The sequence below is a fragment of the Globicephala melas genome, chromosome 9 (genome assembly GCF_963455315.2).
Source record: "Globicephala melas chromosome 9, mGloMel1.2, whole genome shotgun sequence".
Classification (NCBI taxonomy): Eukaryota; Metazoa; Chordata; class Mammalia; order Artiodactyla; family Delphinidae; genus Globicephala; species Globicephala melas.
Genome location: NC_083322.1, coordinates 79,736,992 through 79,757,148, shown reverse-complemented (window position 1 = coordinate 79,757,148; position 20,157 = coordinate 79,736,992). Strand labels below are relative to the sequence as shown.

At 34.9% G+C, this 20,157-nt stretch overlaps 1 protein-coding gene across 1 annotated transcript in view; it reads right to left on the bottom strand.

Annotated features, from left to right (window-relative positions):
- Positions 1 to 2,966: 2,966 nt before the first annotated feature.
- The window catches only part of PCLO (piccolo presynaptic cytomatrix protein), a 373,707-nt gene continuing 356,516 nt past the window's right edge, over positions 2,967 to 20,157 (bottom strand). Inside the window, exons 23-25 of the mRNA XM_060304735.1 lie at positions 10,175 to 10,309; positions 9,616 to 9,761; positions 2,967 to 7,667 (exon numbers count right to left, since the gene is read on the bottom strand). Coding sequence (XP_060160718.1) covers positions 7,527 to 7,667; positions 9,616 to 9,761; positions 10,175 to 10,309 — 422 coding nt within the window. The 3' untranslated portion in view covers positions 2,967 to 7,526. The remainder of the gene's footprint in view (positions 7,668 to 9,615; positions 9,762 to 10,174; positions 10,310 to 20,157) is intronic.

Sequence of the window (20,157 nt, the reverse complement as noted above, 5' to 3'; positions counted from 1 at the left end):
AAACCGATAGCTAGTGGGAAGCAGCCGCATAGCACAGGGAGATCAGCTCGGTGCTTTGTGACCACCTAGAGGGGTAGGATAGGGAGGGTGGGAGGGAAGGAGATGCAAGAAGGAAGAGATATCGGGATATATGTATATGTATAGCTGATTCACTTTGTTATAAAGCAGAAACTAACACACCATTTTAAAGCAATTATACTCCAATAAAGGTGTAAAAAAAAAAAAGACAAGACAACCCTCAGAATGGGAGAAAATATTTGCAAACGAAGCAACTGACAAAGGATTAATCTCCAAAATTTACAAGCAGCTCATGCAGCTCAATATCAAAAAAACAAACAACCCAATCCAAAAATGGGCAGAAGACCTAAATAGACATTTCTCCAAAGAAGATATACAGATTGCCAACAAACACATGAAAGGATGCTCAACATCACTAATCATTAGAGAAATGCAAATCAAAATTACCAGGTATCACCTCACACCGGTCAGAACGGCCATCATCAAAAAATCTACAAACAATAAATGCCGGAGAGGGTGTGGAGTAAAGGGAACGCTCCTACACTGTTGGTGGGAATGTAAATTGATTCAGCCACTATGGAGAACAGTACGGAGGTTCCTTAGAAAGCTAAAAATAGAACTACCATACGACTCAGCAATCCCACTACTGGTCACATAACCTGAGAAAACCATAACTCAGAAAGAGTCATGTACCACAGTGTTCATTGCAGCTCTATTTACAATAGCCAGGACATGGAAGCAAACTAAGTTTCCATCGACAGATGAATGGATAAAGATGTGGCACATATATACAATGGAATATTTCTCAGCCATAAAAAGAAATGAGGGCTTCCCTGGTGGCGCTAGTGGTTGAGAGTCCGCCTGCCAATGCAGGGGACTCGGCTTCGTGCCCCGGTGTGGGAAGATCCCACATGCGCGGAGCGACTGGGCCCGTGAGCCATGGCCACTGAGCCTGCGCGTCCCGAGCCTGTGCTCCGCAACGGGAGAGGCCACAACAGTGAGAGGCCCGTGTACCGCAAGAAAAAAAAAAAAAAAAGAAATGAAATTGAGATATTTGTAATGAGGTGGAAGGACCTAGAGTCTGTCATACAGAGTGAAGTAAGTCAGAAAGAGAAAAATACCGTATGCTAACACATATATATGGAATCTAGAAAAAAAAAAAAAAGGTTCTGCAGAACCTAGGAGCAGGATAGGAATAAAGACACAGACGTAGAGAAGGGACTTGAGGACACAGGGAGGGGGAAGGGTAAGCTGGGACGAAGTGAGAGAGTGGTATGAACTTATATATACTACCAAACGTAAAACAGATAGTTAGTGGGAAGAACTGCATAGCCCAGGCAGATCAGCTCGGTGATTTGTGACCATCTAGAGAGGTGAGTTAGGGAGGGTGGGAGGGAAACGCAAGAGAGAGGAGATATTGGGATATATGTATATGTATGGTTGATTCACTTTGTTATAAAGCAGAAACTAACACTCTATTTTAAAGCAATTACACTCTAATAAAGATGTTAAGAAAAAAAAAACCCACAGAGGCGTTAAAAACAAACAAACAGAAGAACAAACCAAACCAATCCACCAGCAAACGAACCAATCAACCAACCAAAACAAAAAACTTTAAATTTCTCCAGCCTACCTGTGGTGAGCAGTTTTCTGTATCAGCTTGGCTAGGCTGTAGCACCCAGTTATTCATCCAAACACGACTGGAGGCATTGCCGGGATGGCGTTTTGTAGAGATATTTAACATCTCTAAACAGCTGATTTTAAGTAAGTTGATTATCCTCAATCATCTGCGTGGGTGTGGCTGATCTCATCAGCTGAAAGTCCTAAAAACCTTTCAAAAGCTTAGGCTCCAAAATGAAGAAATTCTACCTGTGGACTGCAGGTCCACTTCTGTCCAAGAGTTTTCAGTCTACCTTTGATACAATCCAAAGGTCTAAAAAGAATTAAATATTTGTTAAGTCCATTAAAAAAAAACTGGTTCTGTCCCCATCACTCCACTCAAAACAAGCTACACATGTTCTAATTAACCTTATTTTGCTAAGCACCTTTTTCAAGTGGCTACCCAACTGACCCGTGCTTAGAAAGTTCATGCTTTTTTGCAGCTCTGCTTTATCTCCTGTTAGATATGAAGGGTCCATTCCTGTGCGAGTCGGCTGGTCTCACTATTTTGTTCAGTTGTTCAATTTATAGATATAAATAGATGTTGGATTTTATCAAATGTTTTCCACCATCTTATGATTTTTATACTTTAATATATTAATGTACTGGATTTCATTAATTCATTTCCCAATATTGAAATAATCTTGTGTAACTGGGATAATTCAACATGGCCATGAGTCTACCACTTTTATACACTGTTTGATTGGGTTTGTTAAATTTTGGCTTTTGGTATTGGCATCTATGTTACACTTGATCTTAGCAAAACATTGAGAAGGGATAGCACATTAGATAAAAGTTTTTCAATCAGTTCAATGCATTCCTAAATTTAATTATTTTATAGAGATAAATAGAAAGAAAAATAAAAGTAAAAATTCAAGTTAAGTAGGTTTCCTACACTGTTTTAAGGTTAAAGAAATGATATATAACATTCTTGCCACAGAGAGAAAGTTATCGAATAAACTAAGACACATGTAAGTCCACTCAAAGACTTACCTGCTGGCCCAAGAGGGTAAATTTGAGGATTAATAAGAGTAACAACTTCAATGAATTAAAATGTATCAAATATGTTAGAGTTCAATTTCTTGATCTGGGTGGTGGTTATAAGAATGTCTGATATAATCATTTATTAAGTTATACATTTGTTTAATTCTGTTTCTGTAACCGTGCTGTTTAAAACATACTTTTTAAACTGAGTGAATGTATCCATCATATAATTTTCAGAGAAAATGTTCCAGAAAGTTCCATGTCTATATTAAGTATCAATCTATCAAGTTGATAAACACAAGAAGTCGAAGTTGATATCTTCAATATTTATTAGTAAGGCTGAGGCCACAGCCTTTATACAGCACAATTTGCGTAAGTTATCAAGATACTTCTTGTATACAATCACAAAACCAAGACATATTTTTACATAGAATAAAACTCAAGACAGATTTACAAGCATTTTTATACAAATCTCATGTATTTCAGTTCAATTTACACAACATTTAGCCCAAGAATTTTTATTTGTTCATTAGATTTTCCAGAGAGATTTGGGTAGAACAGAAAAAAAGGACACATTAGCAAATCACCAACACAGCATGCAACATACAGTTAGAAACAAGACATATCTCCAAGTACTCTATTTTTTATCTTGAAATCAATTTTATTAGGTTTTTATTTTTTCAGACAAGAAATTTATTTCCTTTAACATCAGATGTGTTTTTGTTAGGATATCAGCACACACATTAATTGGTAGTGGGAGCACCTGAGCACATCACCAACAAATATACAGACACAATCAAACAAGAATCATATTCACATGCTGAATGCCACAAGGATTTAATATTTCAACTTCGTCTAGGTTACCAAATGTATCATTATGTACAGGGTAACGAATTAAGAAAATGCTGTCAATCTACGTATCAGATAAGGAATCACTTGATTAGATGCTTTTGATTTATTATCTTTAATAATAACAACATGGAACATACAGAAAACATCAATGTGTCATATTCAATGAGATTATCTGTTTCACTCATTCATTCTTGTGTTACATCAAAGGCAAGTTATTATTAAAGAGACAGCTCATAATTATTCATTGAGCTTTCTTTTACTTCCAGCTCCAAGCTCAAAAAGAGGGAAAATCACTCTGTCACACATAGAGTTATAAACACATATATAGCTGTAGTTGGCTGCTTTTGGAATATTAGACATTGTAGCAATGAAAATAAGTTTTTAAAAATATTGTTAGTTATGATTTAAATAATAAAGTAAAAAAATACTATAAACATCTTTATGATATCTTAATGAAATGAAACACTGATCAAATCGTTTCTAATAAATTGGGCACAATATAGTATATTATTTCATTTTATTTCACATCACCACCAACCTAGTTCACTACCTCTATCACCATGATCATCACAACCGTTCCTATAATAAGAATCAATATCAGCTGGTTACCAGCTATAATATTCCCACAATATGACTATCTTAATGTGTGTGATCCACAAAATTAAATCCACTGATATGCTGAAAATATGCATTTACTAGTGTGATTAATTACAATATGGGCAACACTAAGGAGCAAAGACAATCACTACCCCTTAGTCTTGGATACTCTTCCTTTAAACTGAAGTGATAAATAAAGAGTTCAGAGTCGCCAAAAGTCTCCTTAACCTTAAGTAAAACAGGGAAACACCAACTTCTTGCTCCTAGCGTTGTCTGTGTCTGTCACGACCATTCTAGATATCCCTGTCTTTTGTAAAAATTCACTCTGTGCTTTTGCTTCACAGCTAAAGGTTTCTTGAGGACCGAATTTTAAACCAAGAAGCAACTTCCGTCTCTGATGACTCAATGAAGTTGTAGGAAAAATTAAGATGCTTTTCAAGGTATAAGTGCTATAGTCGGACTAATCACGTGTTATTTAGAGACTACAAACTTTGTCTCTATTAGGATAAAAAAAGCTAATTCTGGTAAAACAAATGAAATAAAAAGTGGAAAATCATGTGCTGTGATATATACAAAAAGTAAAAAACACCACGAGCCCTATTTGCAATTAAAAAAGAAATAGTTTTGTTGTAAGAAGGGTAATCAATATCATTCAGAAGAAATGCATTTGTAGAAGGATCAGTGTTGCATAGAATAATTCCAGTACAACCTAGGTGTTTGGTCAGCTGCAAACTTGGCACACTTATGCTCTCTGAAGGGGGATGCTGGTGCACAAAAAGAAGCCCTGTCACTTAACTCTCTGGATTGGCCTGGCCCCATCACCAGTTGTTGGAACAGAGGGGCACCTGTAATGGAAAGACTCCTACTTTTTCAGGTCAAATAGCTACCAAGGTATGACCTTTGTTTCGGTGGCACCTCCTTTTGTGTATCCTAAAAGAAACTGCAGCTGGAATGAAGTAAACTAACTGGTCATAAACCTCTCACGCACACTTCTGGATGTAAGTGGCTGCAGAAAAGGATCCACGGGAGTCAGAGTTTCCTTTAAGGACAAACAGCAGAGCCTTTTTGTGTCAGAAAGAGATCTTCCTGAACCCTTCCCTTCCCCAGTTATGAGTGATGATTATAAGCTTCCTAAAGTGCTAAATTCTGCTGGAAATAACCATGGCAACCATCAGCAGATCTAGTTGTCTCTAAAAATAGAATCCTAGCAATATCAAATCCTTAGCGATCCCCTCGCTGCACGTTCATTTTACAGCAATATCAATGATAAATGACATTGCATTTTCGGGGGAGAGGGTCTTAAAAAATAGAGGGAAGAAAAGTGACTTATCTTTCTCAGATTGGAAAGGAGTGAATTTGTATTTTTTATGAATATAATAAAGATATGTAACCTGGTATTTATTAGAAATTATTTTTTAATGTCTTAAATTCAATCAATTCCTCTCAGATTTCAAGTATGTTTTTCTCTAAAAATGAGAAGATTCAATATCTGAGCAATGGATTTGGAGATGATTTCTCTGATCCCACTAAAACCTCACCTTTGAATAAAGAATCAGCTCTTAAGCTCAGAATTCACAGAGAAGCAATTTAATTAATTTATTTTTGTGGATATGGGAATAGGATAAAATCGGCATAATTTACTTAATTTATGATAATCCGATTTGCAAGTCATTTTCATTGAATTTTCTCCCCTTTTTAGGTTAAACGAAAGTTTATATTTTAAAGAAAAAAATAGTTTTGGAGCCAATGTACTGCTTTTATCCATGTCAGTGCTTGCTATTGGTTTGGAAGATGCTTTTTCACATATAAAAATTGGGAAATAAAAAACTGCATAATACTTATTCCTCACTTATGTGTATAAAACTATATTTGGAAATGTGCTTTCATCTTCTCTCATAGATCACTTAGCTTGATCATCCCAACATCCCATTAGGAAGGCTAGGAATATATAATTATATTTTCCCACAAATAAGAAAACTGAGGAAAATTGAGTTTAAGTGACATGTGCAAGGTGACACAGTTCGTCAGTGGCAGAACCAAGACCAGAAGCCAGGCTTTTAATCCTAGCCGAGTGCATATCCTATAAGTCCACGTTACCTCCTTTGTTCACGTTGTTGGTTGATGGGGAAGAGGATGCTTCATTTTAATGACTTAGACGTTGGTCCTTTATTCCATATTATTAAAATAGCTCAAAGGATATTTTCACTTTAATATAATGTTGATTTTTCACATATTTTCCCAACATTGATGAACTTGATCACTGTGATACTGTCACTAAAGTAGGAAAATAGAGCACTAAAGAGAACTTGAATTTAGTGTCAGGATTTTCATTGTACAAGTTAATGTACTAAGGGGAAAAAAAGACCATTGTGGAAGAGCAGGAAATGACACCAATTTAATCAATGTCACAGATTAATACGATTTGTTTGCCAGAGGAAGAATTTTCTCTCTGTCCATGTATCATTCAAGAGAAAGAAAATATATGGGATAATACATTTATTTGCAATTCCACAAAGAACAAGTTATCATGCTTCCTAGAACATACTAATTTAATCTAGGTCCTTTGCTACGTAGACTGAAAATGTCTTGGATTAAGGGTAAATTATGGAGTTTTTGATGTTTCAACCAAGGTTCCAAAAGTTTGTGGGGCAATATTCTTTTTTGTTAGCCAGTCATGGCTTTATTTCTAGATAAATGTCATTTCATTTCTACTTAGTATTGTCTTAACTATACTTTATTTCAAGTTTTACTAGTGTGCTTTTACAACATGAATTCTAAAACTGGTGATGTTCACCCTTGTAACATTTAGACACAGAGAAAACCTGTACAACATGATCTAAAAGCTATAATTTCTACATCCCTGGTTCCCTTTTTCCTGTAAACACAAGCTCCTTACTTCTAGTCTGGACACATATTGTAGGTGTATCCTATGTCAGAATCTCAAAACAGTTAGTTGTCTGAGAAGATAAGATGAAGAAGAGACTTTTTAAAACTGAGATTTGTTCCATTAGTTTTTTCCTTTCAACCAAGTTCTTTTGCATAAAGGATTACTTTTGTCTGCATTAGAAAACATATTAATCTTTGAGTCTCAGCCTTTAGATAGCTGTAGCTCAACTCTACTCAAAAATTTTTGCATTAAGCAAACAAAATTTCTCTCACCGTTTTTCTTGACAGCCACAAGAAATCCAAGGTTTGAGAACTTTTTTTCTTGTCTTCAATATATGAACTTTTTCATTTGAGGTTTTTTTTTCTATGTTCCACAACAATACATTTGCAAGCCTTTGAGTATGTTTTTGCCTTTCGTTCTTCTTCTCATGGTTACCCCTGTAAACATAGCTTAGAACAATAGTATTCGACTATAGTCTTGATTTAAGACTGTTTAAAGCACTTTCTATACCCTGAGCAGACACATTTCTTCAGTGGGCTTGAGTAGGACTGACCAAAAGTTTGTGCCAGTTGACTATTCTTTTTCTGAGATCCACTTTGTCTAGCCAGATACAGGCTTCACCAATCAAGGTCTTTTTCATAAACTTCCCTCCATTGGAAAAAAGTAAAATCTAGAAAAAATAGCCAAAATTATATATATTTGTGTGTATATTTTCAACCTCTTTTACGGACATTTGCTCATCAAAGAAGTAACAGAGACAAGAAAGGGTGAGGGTGAGAGAAATAGCAGGCATACTTGTAGGAGAACTAATAACTAACATGTCCTCAAAAGATTTGCATAAAATTAATTAATTTACCTCAACATTTCCCAAAGGCAAAGACATATCCTGAAGGACAGGAGAATTCTAGATAATATTAGCTAGCTAGATAAACCTAGCTAACTCTAACTAGGTTTGTGATTAAACTGATTGAAAGTTTCAAAAAAGAAATTTGCTAGGTGCATGTTTTATTACTTAATGAAATATTAACTCAAATACAGAATTATTTGAGTGGTGAGTACATAAATACGAGTTTACAAGGCGGATAGAACATAATACTGTTTTAAATGCCATTTAATTTACTGGGAATTTTATTATAGGAAGCACTTCCAAAGTGGCTTCTTGTCATATGTAGAGCTTACACTAGTTGAAATTCCACGGGATCTCATACTCAAGGAATATTTTTCTTTTAGGGATCAGTTGAAAGAAAGGTAGAGAAATTGAGATGGAGATAATCATTAATCCTTGACAATTCTTCTCTCATGCTCTCTCTTTCTTTTCAGAATCTCCTTCAGATAATTCATCTTTATTCCTGATTAAAATTTACTGTTATGTTTCTGACTTCAAAATCTACTTTTCTGTCTCTTTTAGCCTCTGGTTTGGGGATTTCAAATGGCACATTATATGTTTTACTTGGACCCTGCCTTCCTATCAAGTTTATCACATTTCAGAAAAACTCATGTTCTTTCTCCCTATCCATCCCTTCTGTAACTACTCAATCTCTGTGATTGACACATTTGTTCACACAGATTTCAGAGTATCCTTTAACTTTTTTACTCCCTTCAACTCTAATGTCAAGTAATCCTCTCAGTGCAGTTTTTGCTTTGCAATATCTCTTATATAGGTCTCTAGTACAGGCCTCTAAGTGCCAGTACCATGGTCTTCTCTTCCCACATTTTTTCATCTCTTCCCTCCCTCCTCCTTTTTCCTCTTTCATTCCATGTCTCTCTATCTACTAAAGATATACTATGCACAAGCATTGTGCTAGGCTACAAAACAAAGAGCAACGAAAATCAAGCCTTGCACTAGAGAAGCTGATAGTACAGAAGCAGTGAGAGGTAAGTACACAAATTGTTGTACAAGACTGGGATTAATGGCCTAATGAGATAAGCAAAACATTATGTGAATAAGGTGTGATAAATTATACCCAGGGTCATTATTAAAGAGCTGTTTACATCAAAAGACATGGAAAATTGCAATAGATGGAGAGAGATGGAGAAGGGAGTATTGAAGGAGAGGAAGAATATGAGCAAAGAATTAGAGGTTTAACTTGATTTCAAGATTCTGGTGTGACTGGGGTCAAGCGTGAGTGGAAATGTATACAAGGAGATGAAATTAAGTCAATACAATTAGAACTCACCTTAGAGGACTCTGAATGAGTCAGGTTAATGATGAATCACTGGAGGGTTTCAATGTAACCTAGCCAGTGTTTTTAAAAGATACCTCTGCCATCAGTGTGATAAAATGAATTAAAGGGTAAGATATTGATGGCAAGTAGGCCAGGTATATACTGCTGAGATGATTTGCATAACAAAGATGAGGACACAAAGAGAATTAGTGTGGCAGTAAGCATGGAAAAAATCTATGTAAAAGAAACTGAGTTGGTAGGAGAGGCAACTTGGTAGCTAAATGGGTGGGATGAGCGGGTTGGGGAATTTTAAAGGGCCCCTGGGAAGTTACCTCTAAAAATTAACTTATAAAATATCACATAGTGTATGATTGGCATTTAAATATTGAATAATTAAATGGGAAATAACTACAGTATAAATGAAAATCTAAAAATTGGAACTGTATGAGTTACCTGAAGAGAATGTCCAGCAGGACTTAGGCTGAATCTAAAAGTTTCATTGAATGAAGGCTCTCGATCATGTCTACATACTCTTGTTTTTTTCTTGATCACCTTTTTTTGGGTAGAAATATTCATCACATATATTTTCACATATAAATCTGAAAATAAGAATTCAGCTTGTTAAGTGTCCATTAATAATACAATTTTCCACTGAAAGAGTTATAATTGTATATGGACAGTTCTCCTACATTTTACACAAAGCCAGTAGCCTGTGAACAATTTGTTTCAGACAACATAGAGTAATTAAAATATACATCAATTTTCTTAGCAACTTAAATGTTTTCTTGTTGTATAATAAATACATCACTCTACATTTGTGTTGAAAAAATCTAATTTTTAACTAGTAAAATATCAACTTGCTCTATATAAGAGAAACTCATTCTTATTTCATATTTTTCAGATATATTTGGTACACAGCCCAAATTTTAATTAGCATTTTTTAGCTATTTAGGACATACTCCTAAAGAGTTCCTAGATACATTATATTGCTCATGATCATAAAATTAGATACCTGGTAAGTGATCAGGAGATTTAAATTTGTAGGTGATATTTCTGCATTGGAGGATTTCAACTATGAGTTGTTCCCCATCTGTCTTCATTTCTTTCTTCAGTGCAATCTTGATTTCTCCCATTACCTGAGTTTTAACTGGAACAATTTAATTAAAAAGTTAAGGAATATGTCATGCCATTAATTAAGTGGTTAGTTCAATAATTTACTCATATTTTCATTTATTGAGTGTTTATCAAGTGCTAAACACCTTATCGCATCCCGTGGATACACAGATGAATAAAATACAGTCCCAGCCCTTAAGGAGAGGAAGGCCTCATGGGGAGACTGATAAATTATATGCTTACAATAAAGTATGTTAAGTATAATGATAAGCAAGTAACAAGAGGGGTATGGAAGAAATGCAAGTAGGTATTACTCAATTGTAGATTTTTAGGCCAAAAGAGGTAATAGATGAGACTACAGGGGACTATAGGAAGACAGTCATACATAAAAATAATAGAATTCTAATATAATATATAGGCAGTATTAAGTCAAGTGAAATGCAAGAAGTTGTTTGCCGACAATTGCTCACTACTTACCAGGCTTGCAAAAGAACACTTGCTAATACAACTAAATGTCGTTGTATATTATATCTACTTCCATTCTATTTTTCTTGTAAAAGAAGTAGGCAACAAGAGTATATGGCAATAACATTACACAAGGGAAAATATGAGTGATTGAAATGAATTCAATGTATTTCTTTCTAGTGTTTATCTTGAATCTTTACATTACTGAAGAAGCTATTCATACTAGGTCAAATTCTTTATAGTTTCATCCTTTTCTCTATCGATGCATATATTTATCCACTTACCATTCACCAACAAATATTTTATTTTCCACCCTACTCTGTGATAAGCACTCTGTTAGGAAGAATGGATACAATGATAAGCCAACATACACATGCTTATTGGTTTTATGGTTTTTCTGTCTATTGGGAAGAAATCCATCAATGAAATATTTTCGTCAATAAGTGTACAATTAGAAAGAGAGGAAAGGTTCTGAAGTACAAGAGCATGGATACAGAAAAGCCTAGGAAAGGGCTTCATGAGCTGAAACCAGAAGAATAAGAAAGAATTAACTAGGTGACATGGGCGGGGAAGAACATTATAAAGAGAAGGAACAGTGTGTTCACAAAAGGCAACATAATGGGACTGAGGAACTAAATAAATATTCGTGTGATTATAAGATACTGTTAAGTGGTACTATGTTAAGAATTTGGGTTTTACCTTTAGAACAACAGGAATCTATTAAAGGTCTTTAACACGGATGTAGATCATTTGTTCTCAAATGTTTCCGTCTCAGGATTTATTTATAGTCTTAAAAAAAATGGTGGTACTCAAAGAACATTAAAATTTCTAATTAAAAAGTAAAATTGGATATTTAAAAATTTATTTATTGATTCAGTTAAAATGACAACAATATATCTATAAATAAGTATTTTAATGAAAAATAACTATTTTCCAAAGCAACAAAAAATAGTGAGGAGTGACATTTTATATTTTTCAAATTTCATTAGTGCTTGGCTTAATAGAGGACAGCTGGATTCTCATACCTGTTTCTACACTAAATCCAGATCAATATCCTGTTTTATTTGAAATATATGACAGTCTCACACAGATATATATACATAGTTGGAAAAGGAAGGAGTATTTTAATATCCTTTCAGACAACTGTGGACAATCTTTGATACTACATTAACACTTGAAAAGTGGTAGTTTCTTTAAGATTAGTGTAAATGTGAAATCTGAAACCGTATCAATGAACCTTTGGACTGTTACTTTAAAATACAATTGTCTATCTTGCACCTTGAATGGACCAGTTAACTATGCCTGAATTGGTAACATCCTATGTTGTTCGTTTTGGAAAATACCGGTTTACTGAGTTATGCAGGTTTTCAAAAACATTGACACAATTCATACAATATTAAAAGCACATTTGTTAATATCACCATCGATATCATAAAAAAATTCTGACTATTGAAAAGCTGACAAGCTCAGGGAGGCAGGTGTAAGTTTTGGAAATTTTTATTTTTACTTAAAAGTTGATTTTTATTATTGACAACAACTATTGCCAATTGTTTTTATCAAAGTGAAAAACTCACTTTGTTAATTTTTGAGAAAATGGCAGCTGAATACAGTCAGCCTTCTGCACCCATGGCTTCTGCATCCATGGATCCAACCAACTGAAGATCAAAATATCAAAAAAAATTTTTCCAGAAAGTTCAAAAAAGCGAAGCTTGAATTTGCCACATGCAGGCAACTATTTACATAACATTTACATTGTATTAGGTATTATAAGTAATCTAGAGATGATTTAAAGTATATGGGAGGATGTGCATAGGTTATATGCAAATATCACATCATTTTATATAAGGGACTTTAGTGTAAGCAGATTTTGGTATTTGTGGAGGTTGAGGAGGCTCCTGGAAACAATCTCCCATGGATACCAAGGGTTAACGTTACCAACGTTTGAATAGGCAGAGTTTATCCGTCAGTTGTCTTTCAAGTAAAAATGATATTTCTTGTAAAAAGAGGCTGGCTCAGCTTGCAACTCAAATAAATTGCACTAACATGTTTTCTCAAGTCAACGTTCATATTTTGGTATGCAGCAGAAGTGCTTTGTGTGTAGTTCCCATTTTATCACACAGAATAGTCTAGAACATAGACTATTAGAAACACATGTACTTAAGGGTCTAGGTTTAATAACAAGAATCTTAATTTCTTTATAAAGGATATTGTTAAGTGAAACAGGCAAGTTTTTCATATAAGTGCATGGTGGTAAAAAATAAATAAATACAGTCACTATTACTACAATTTGGTGCTGCTGCCCTGATTTATGCTAAGTCACCAGCAGTTTTCTGCAGCATTGCTTTTGCATTATCAATGTAAATGTCAAAACAGTAAAATGGTAAATAATATCTTAGTATACTTAAAAAATAATTTTGACCTGGATGCACTTCAACAGTCTTGGGGACCCACGAGGATTTCTGAACCATGCTTTGAGAATGACTGTTAAAGAATATAGTTGAGTAATCTCCAATTGGAAATTAAAGTAACAAAAGCATCATGTACAAAATCTATTAGATTGTAGTTATTTAATCATTTCAATTTAATTTTATCACACATTTGGATATGGGTTTTTAGAATGCATTTCTTCCCTGCATTAATTTTTGCTTTAATTAACTTATATTTTCATGTCTAGATGTACCCTAACATGTGGAAAACTATCTACCAATACCATACTTTGGCCTGCTCTCTTCCTTCTTTCAAAACACTAAGTTCCCCAAATAGGCAAAGTTGCCCTCCATATGTTTTATAAACTGAAACACAGTTCTTCTAGACATAGTTAAATCGTGATAATTCAGCAGCCAATGATCATAGATACTTCACAGTAGCTGGGTGTTAGCTTTACCCTTGAGAAATTCAAGAAAATAAAGTGCAAGCCAAGGATTTTTTTATACAGCTAAAGTGTCTTTCAAGCAGCAAGCCCATAAGTTTAAGCATAAGGAACTCAAGAATACCATAGAAAAATTCCTTCTCAAGAAATATATGAGAGGATGAATTTCATCACATCAAAGAGATAACTAGAGAGACTTCAGCCAAGGGAGTGATGGTGAATATTTAATACATTTAATTGTAGAACTGAGACTAAAGTAAGAGTCAGAATATAGGTGGGTAGAAGGGCAGCATGTAATTGTCATGTATTCTGATAGAGTATAAAGAATGAAACTGAAAGAGATGGATGACAAAGGGAGAGAAAGGGACAAGTAGAATGAGATTGTTGATTTTTGTATAGGTAAATGGTAGGTGACACAAGTTATACTATTTAAAATTGACAAGACAGATGGTAAATGGTAAGTAAGAAGAGCAAACATAATAAAAGGTATAAAAAAAGACAATGATTGGAACAAAGATATAAAGCTTTCTTAATTACAAAATAAATTTAAAAAAATTAAAGACACCAAACGGAGGAAGAAACACAACAAATCTAACATCATATACACAATAGTTATAAAACAAAATGCAGAGTTGTGATCAAACATATCTGTCATATTAATAAACATGAACAGGCTCAGTGAGCATATTTTTAAAAAGATATTCAGATTGGCCCATAAAGCAAAGCTTATGAGCTATGCTATGCTAAAACTTAGTTTCGTTTCAAATAGTCACAAATACATAAATTGTAAGCATGCCAGATGTATGGAAACAATAAGAGAGTAGGGGTTGATATCTTATTGTGAGGCTAAATAGAAATCAGTTTGAAATGTAGTAAACAAGACCAAAAAAGGACATTTTATAAAGTTAAACATCCATAAATCATAATGAAGACACAACAATTATGAATATCTATGCACCATTAAAATAGGTTGAAACTAGAAAATAAGGTGTAAAGATGTAGGAGATGAAAGCCAGAATAAAGAGAATAATAAAAAATACTTTAACACAGTATTTTCAGTACAAGACAGGTGAAGTAGACTAAAATACGTAAAGACAGAATACTGAGACACCAGAACCAATATAGCAGATCTCAGGATGTATATATTAAACACTATACTCTGATAAGAAAACAAATATCTTTTCCTCAATTAAATATGGAACATGGATCATATTGATTGATTATGTATTGACTTACAAAGTAGACAACGGTAAGTTCTATAAAATGAAGCTAATACATTGTCTGATAACACACACACACACACACACACAAAGGCTTTAACGAAACAATTCTTGGCTGAACAGAAAAATACAATGAGAAAATACAGAAGTTCTGAAAAACAATGATAATGAAAACACTATCAGAATCAATGAGAATTAAAATAATGATCAGAGGAAAATCACCAGTCTTAAACACCTATATCATTTAAAGCAGTGATCAGAAGAAAGTGCATATATGCATTAATATTCCATCAACCAAATTTTAAAAAATACAATAGATTTAAAATTCCAAAAGCTAGAAAAAGAACAACAAAGTAATATACAAGAAAGTACAAGAAAAAAAAATATACAGAGAAATTAATGAGGCAGCATATAGAAAAAATAGAAAAATAGTAGATAAAATTAATGAATCAAAATTCTGGTACTTTGACTAGCATCAATAAAATAGAAAAACCAATAATGAATTTAGTCAATAACATGTGGCCTTAATATTATGATTTACAAATGGCATGTGGCCTTTTAACTATGACACTATGCTCCTCTCAGTGATTTGGTGTAAACATTTTAGTGTCCTGGATATACCCTAATACTATCAGCTCACATTCTGTTTACACATTCCTGACAGGCAGAAACAGCAAACATGTCTAATATATTTCTTTGAACTTGTGAGGGACCATCTAGCTCAGGTTACTGAACGATTTTAAATAAGTATAAACAAGCCCATTCAAATCAACCTGTTTTATTTTAAAGAACTTTGCAGGAAAATGAAGAATCTTCAATATAAAAATGAGAAAAGAAGACAGATGTTAGAATCTCCTTTCTTTAATACCTAGAAAAACTAGGGGAAAAAGTAAAGTTCAGGAAAGTATTAGCCAGTAGCAACTAACCAAAGAATAGTCTCCTGCCAGAAAATGCTGAGTGGTGTGTAGGAATGGAAAGGCAGATTCTGGGAAGGCTCAGCTTAGCAGCATCCTCAACCATACCACGTATCACAAAATTTTGCCAGGAAAAAGAGAGATGAATTGCCAAAATCCTGAGAATTATCACCAAGTCCCCAGCACAGAGAAGTGGATGAACAATGAGTTTAGGCAGCCCCAGAAAAGTTATACTAAACCCTTGAGAGTGGCAGCTTTGGCTAATCGCTAGGAAGATCTGAGGGTTTCACTGAAAATAGGAAAAACAACAAGTGCTCCCCATTTACTGGGGATCCAAGGTTAAGGAGGAGCAAAATCCAAAGCTGAGAGAGTCTTTTCATTGCAGTAAGACATACCTGGGCTTGGTTGAGTGAATGCTGGCAAAACAAAAGCAAAAACAAAACCAAAAACCATTTAAATCAAATCTCAAGAGAGAGCAAAACGTAGTCAATCAGGGCAGCAAATCTACCTGTGAAACAGCTCTATTTCTTTCCTCCAAAGGCATAGAAAATTGGATAGAACTACTACTGCTCCATCTCTCAAACAGTAACTGGGATAGAGGGGAAAAAAGAGTATTCTACCGGATAAGGAGGGAGTCAAGGAAAATACTCCCAGTATTTGGAGCCAATAGGAGTTGTGGACAGAATTGATCACACCACTGAACATGATGAAATGAAACATCAAGACAATTTTTTTCTCAGAAAAATTCACTGTTATGGGTCATATTCCTCTAAAACTCCAACATGCCAAGCATATAAAATTTATTGTTGCTGTTTACCACTTTCTCACTTCAGAAGAAAGGTAGAATTAAACACTTGCTAACTAAAGTTCTCAAAGCATCACATTGCCTATTTTTTTCTTGGAAGGTTAAATTCACATGCTTCACAGTGTGGTACTTGTGAAGTTCTTGTTAAATTTTTCCTACTCCAGATTGTTCCTTATTTTTTATACTAGAGGAGGAGAGGAACATACTTACTGAGGTGGTCTCAAAGGACGCTTGCATTAATTATGAGTTATCACTATCAATCGTGCTTGCCCTTTCACTGGTTCAGAAAACCTTTGTCATTGGAAACAGATGCATATGGATGGTGACAAAAACCTCTGTTTTCACTCTCTCCACAGGATGAGGGAGAGTGGTGGGTGGGGGGTCAGAAACTATAGATCTGCTTGGGCCTCTGAACTGAAGAAGACAATGCACACATAGAGGCCATGTGTGGGTGTTTTGTCATTGTGTTTGGAGTAGAGAGTAAATGGGCAGTAAAAACTGCTTTGACCAGCCTCCAGGTCTCTTGGTGTCCCAAAATTTATGTTTTGGTTGTATTAAAAGAATAAAAATTAATCCTACTCTAGAGAAGATATTTATCTTACAACATGATACATAGCTATGATTAAAGGAGAAAGAAGACTGTCTTTTCTCCATTGTATGTTCTTGTCCCTTTGCCTAAGAATTAATTGACCATAGGTGTGTGGGTTTATTGCTAGGCTCTCTATTCTGTTGCATTGATCCATATGTCTGTTTCTGTGCCAGTACCATGCTGTTTTGATTACTGTAACTTTGTAGTATTGTCTGAAGTCTGGGAGGGTTATACCTCCATCTTTGTTCTTTTTCCTCAGGATTGTTTTGGCATTCTGGGTCTTTTATGGTTCCATGTAAATTTTAGGATTATTTGCTCTAGTTCTGTGAAAAATGTCATGGGTAATTTGATAGGGATAGCATTAAATCTGTATATTGCTTTGGGTAGTATTTTCATTTTAACAATATTAATTCTTCCAATCCAAGAGCATGGGATATTTTTCCATTTCCTTAAGTCATCTTCAATTTCCTTTATTAATGTTTTAGTGTTCTCAGCATGTAAGTCTTTTGCCTCCTTGGTCAGGTTTATTCCTAAGCATGTTTTTCTTTTGGATGCAATTTTATTTTATAATTTTTTATTTTTATTTATTTTATTTTTGGCTGTGTTGGGTCTTCGTTGCTGCGTGCGGGTTTTCTCTAGGTGCAGTGAGCAGGGGCTACTCTTTGTTGTGGTGCACAAGCTTCTCATTGTGGTGGCTTCTCTTGTTGTGGAGCACGGGCTCTAAGTGCACAGGCTTCAGTAGTGGTGACACGTGGGCTCAGTAGTTGTGGTGCATGGGCTTAGTTGCTCCAAGGCATGTGGGATCTTCCTGGACCAGGGCTCGAACCCATGTCCCCTGCATTAGCAGGAGGATTTTTAACTACTGTGCCACCAGGGAAGCCCTTGATGCAATTTTAAAAGGGAGTGTGTTTTTACTTTCTCTTTCTGATATTTCGTTGTTAGCGTAAAGAAATACAACAGATTTCTGTATGTTAATCTTGTATCCTGCTACCTTGCTGAATTCATTTATCAGTTCTAGTAGTTTTTGTGTGGAGTGGTATAGGGAAAGCTGGATAGCCATATATAAATCAATGAAGTTACAACACACCCTCATACCATACACAAAAATAAACTCAAAATGGCTTAAACACTTAAATATAAGACATGGCACCATAAAACTCCTACATAGGCAGAGAACATAGGCAGAACATTCTCTGACATAAGTAATACCAATGTTTTCTTAGGTCAGTCTCCCAAGGCAAGAGAAATAAAAGCAAAAATAAGCAAATGGGACCTAATCAAACTTACAAGCTTTTGCACAGCAAAGGAAACCATAAACAAAATGAAAAGGCAACCTATGGACTGGGAGAAAATACTTGCAAACAGTGTGACCCACATGGGCTTAACTTCCAAAATATACAAACAACTCATACAACTCAGTAACAACAACAACAAAACATCCCAGTCGAAAAATGGGCAGAAGACCTAAGTAGACATTTCTCCAATGAAGACAAACAGATGGCCAATAGGCACATGAAAAGATGCTCAACATCACTAATTATTCGAGAAATGCAAATCAAAACTACACCAGTCAGAATGGCCATCATTAAAAAGTCTACAAATAACAAATGCTGGAGAGTGTGTGAAGAAAAGAGAACCTTTCTACACCGTTGGTTGGAGTGTAAATTGGTGCAGCCACTATGGAAAACAGTATGGAAGTTCCCAAAAAAACTAAAAATAGAGTTGCCACATGATCCAGCAATACCACTCCTGGGCATATATCTGGACAAAGTTATAATTCAAAAAGATACATACACCCCAATGTTCACAGCAGCACTATTTACAATAGCAAAGACATGCAAACAACTTAAATGTCCATCAACAGAAGAATAAAGAAGCTGTGATCAATATATGTATATATAACGGAATACTACTCAGCTATAAAAAAGAATGAAATAATGACATTTGCAGAAACATGGATGGACCTAGAGATTATCATACTAAATGAAGTAAGCCAGAAAGAGAAAGACAAATACCATATGATATCACTTATATGTGGAATCTAAAATATGACACAAATGAACTTATTTATGAAACAGAAACAGACTCACAGACATAGAGAATTTTGGTTGCCAGGGGGGAGAGGGGTGGGAGAGGGGTGCAAACTATTATATATATAAAGGATAAACAATAAAGTCCTACTGTATAGCACAAGGAACTATATTCAATATCCTGCAATAAACCATAATGGAAAAGAATATCAAAAAGAATATATGTATGTACAAATATATACATACACACATACACACACACACACACACACACACACACACATATATAACTGAATCACTTTTCTGTACACCAGAAACTAACACGACATTGTATATCAACTATACTTCAATTAAAAAAAAAAAAGAATTGGGGCTTCCCTGGTGGCGCAGTGGTTGAGAGTCCGCCTGCCGATGCAGGGGACACGGGTTCGTGCCCCGGTCTGGGAGGATCCCACATGCCGCGGAGCGGCTGGGTCCATGAGCCATGGCCGCTGAGCCTGCGCGTCCAGAGCCTGTGCTCTGCAACGGGAGAGGCCACAGCAGTGAGAAACCCGTGTACAGCAAAAAAAAAAAAAAAAAAAAAAAAAAAAAAAGAATAGAAAGAAGAAGAGATGATGGATATATACAGGGCATAGTTCAAAAATGAGATGACAAAATAATAGGTGGGGTGAAAATGGGGATAACAGAGCTAAAACACAAATAATCCCATTTGAAAGCTGTTAATGAATTAGAAACATCCTGGGAACAAAATTAAATAAGATAGAAATCAATATTATTGACATAGAGGGAAGAAGGCTCAGGATGATACAGAGAGAAAAGTAAAGAAGTTACAGAACAATGGCAGATATATTAGAACTGAAAAATACGATCCAATATAACTTATTGCTCAGAAAAAGTAAATTCAAGAGAATAGGAAATAACATCTATTTAAAACATAAAGATATTTCTCTGAAATAACAGGAGAGTGAATCTCTGGACCAAAAAGATCAT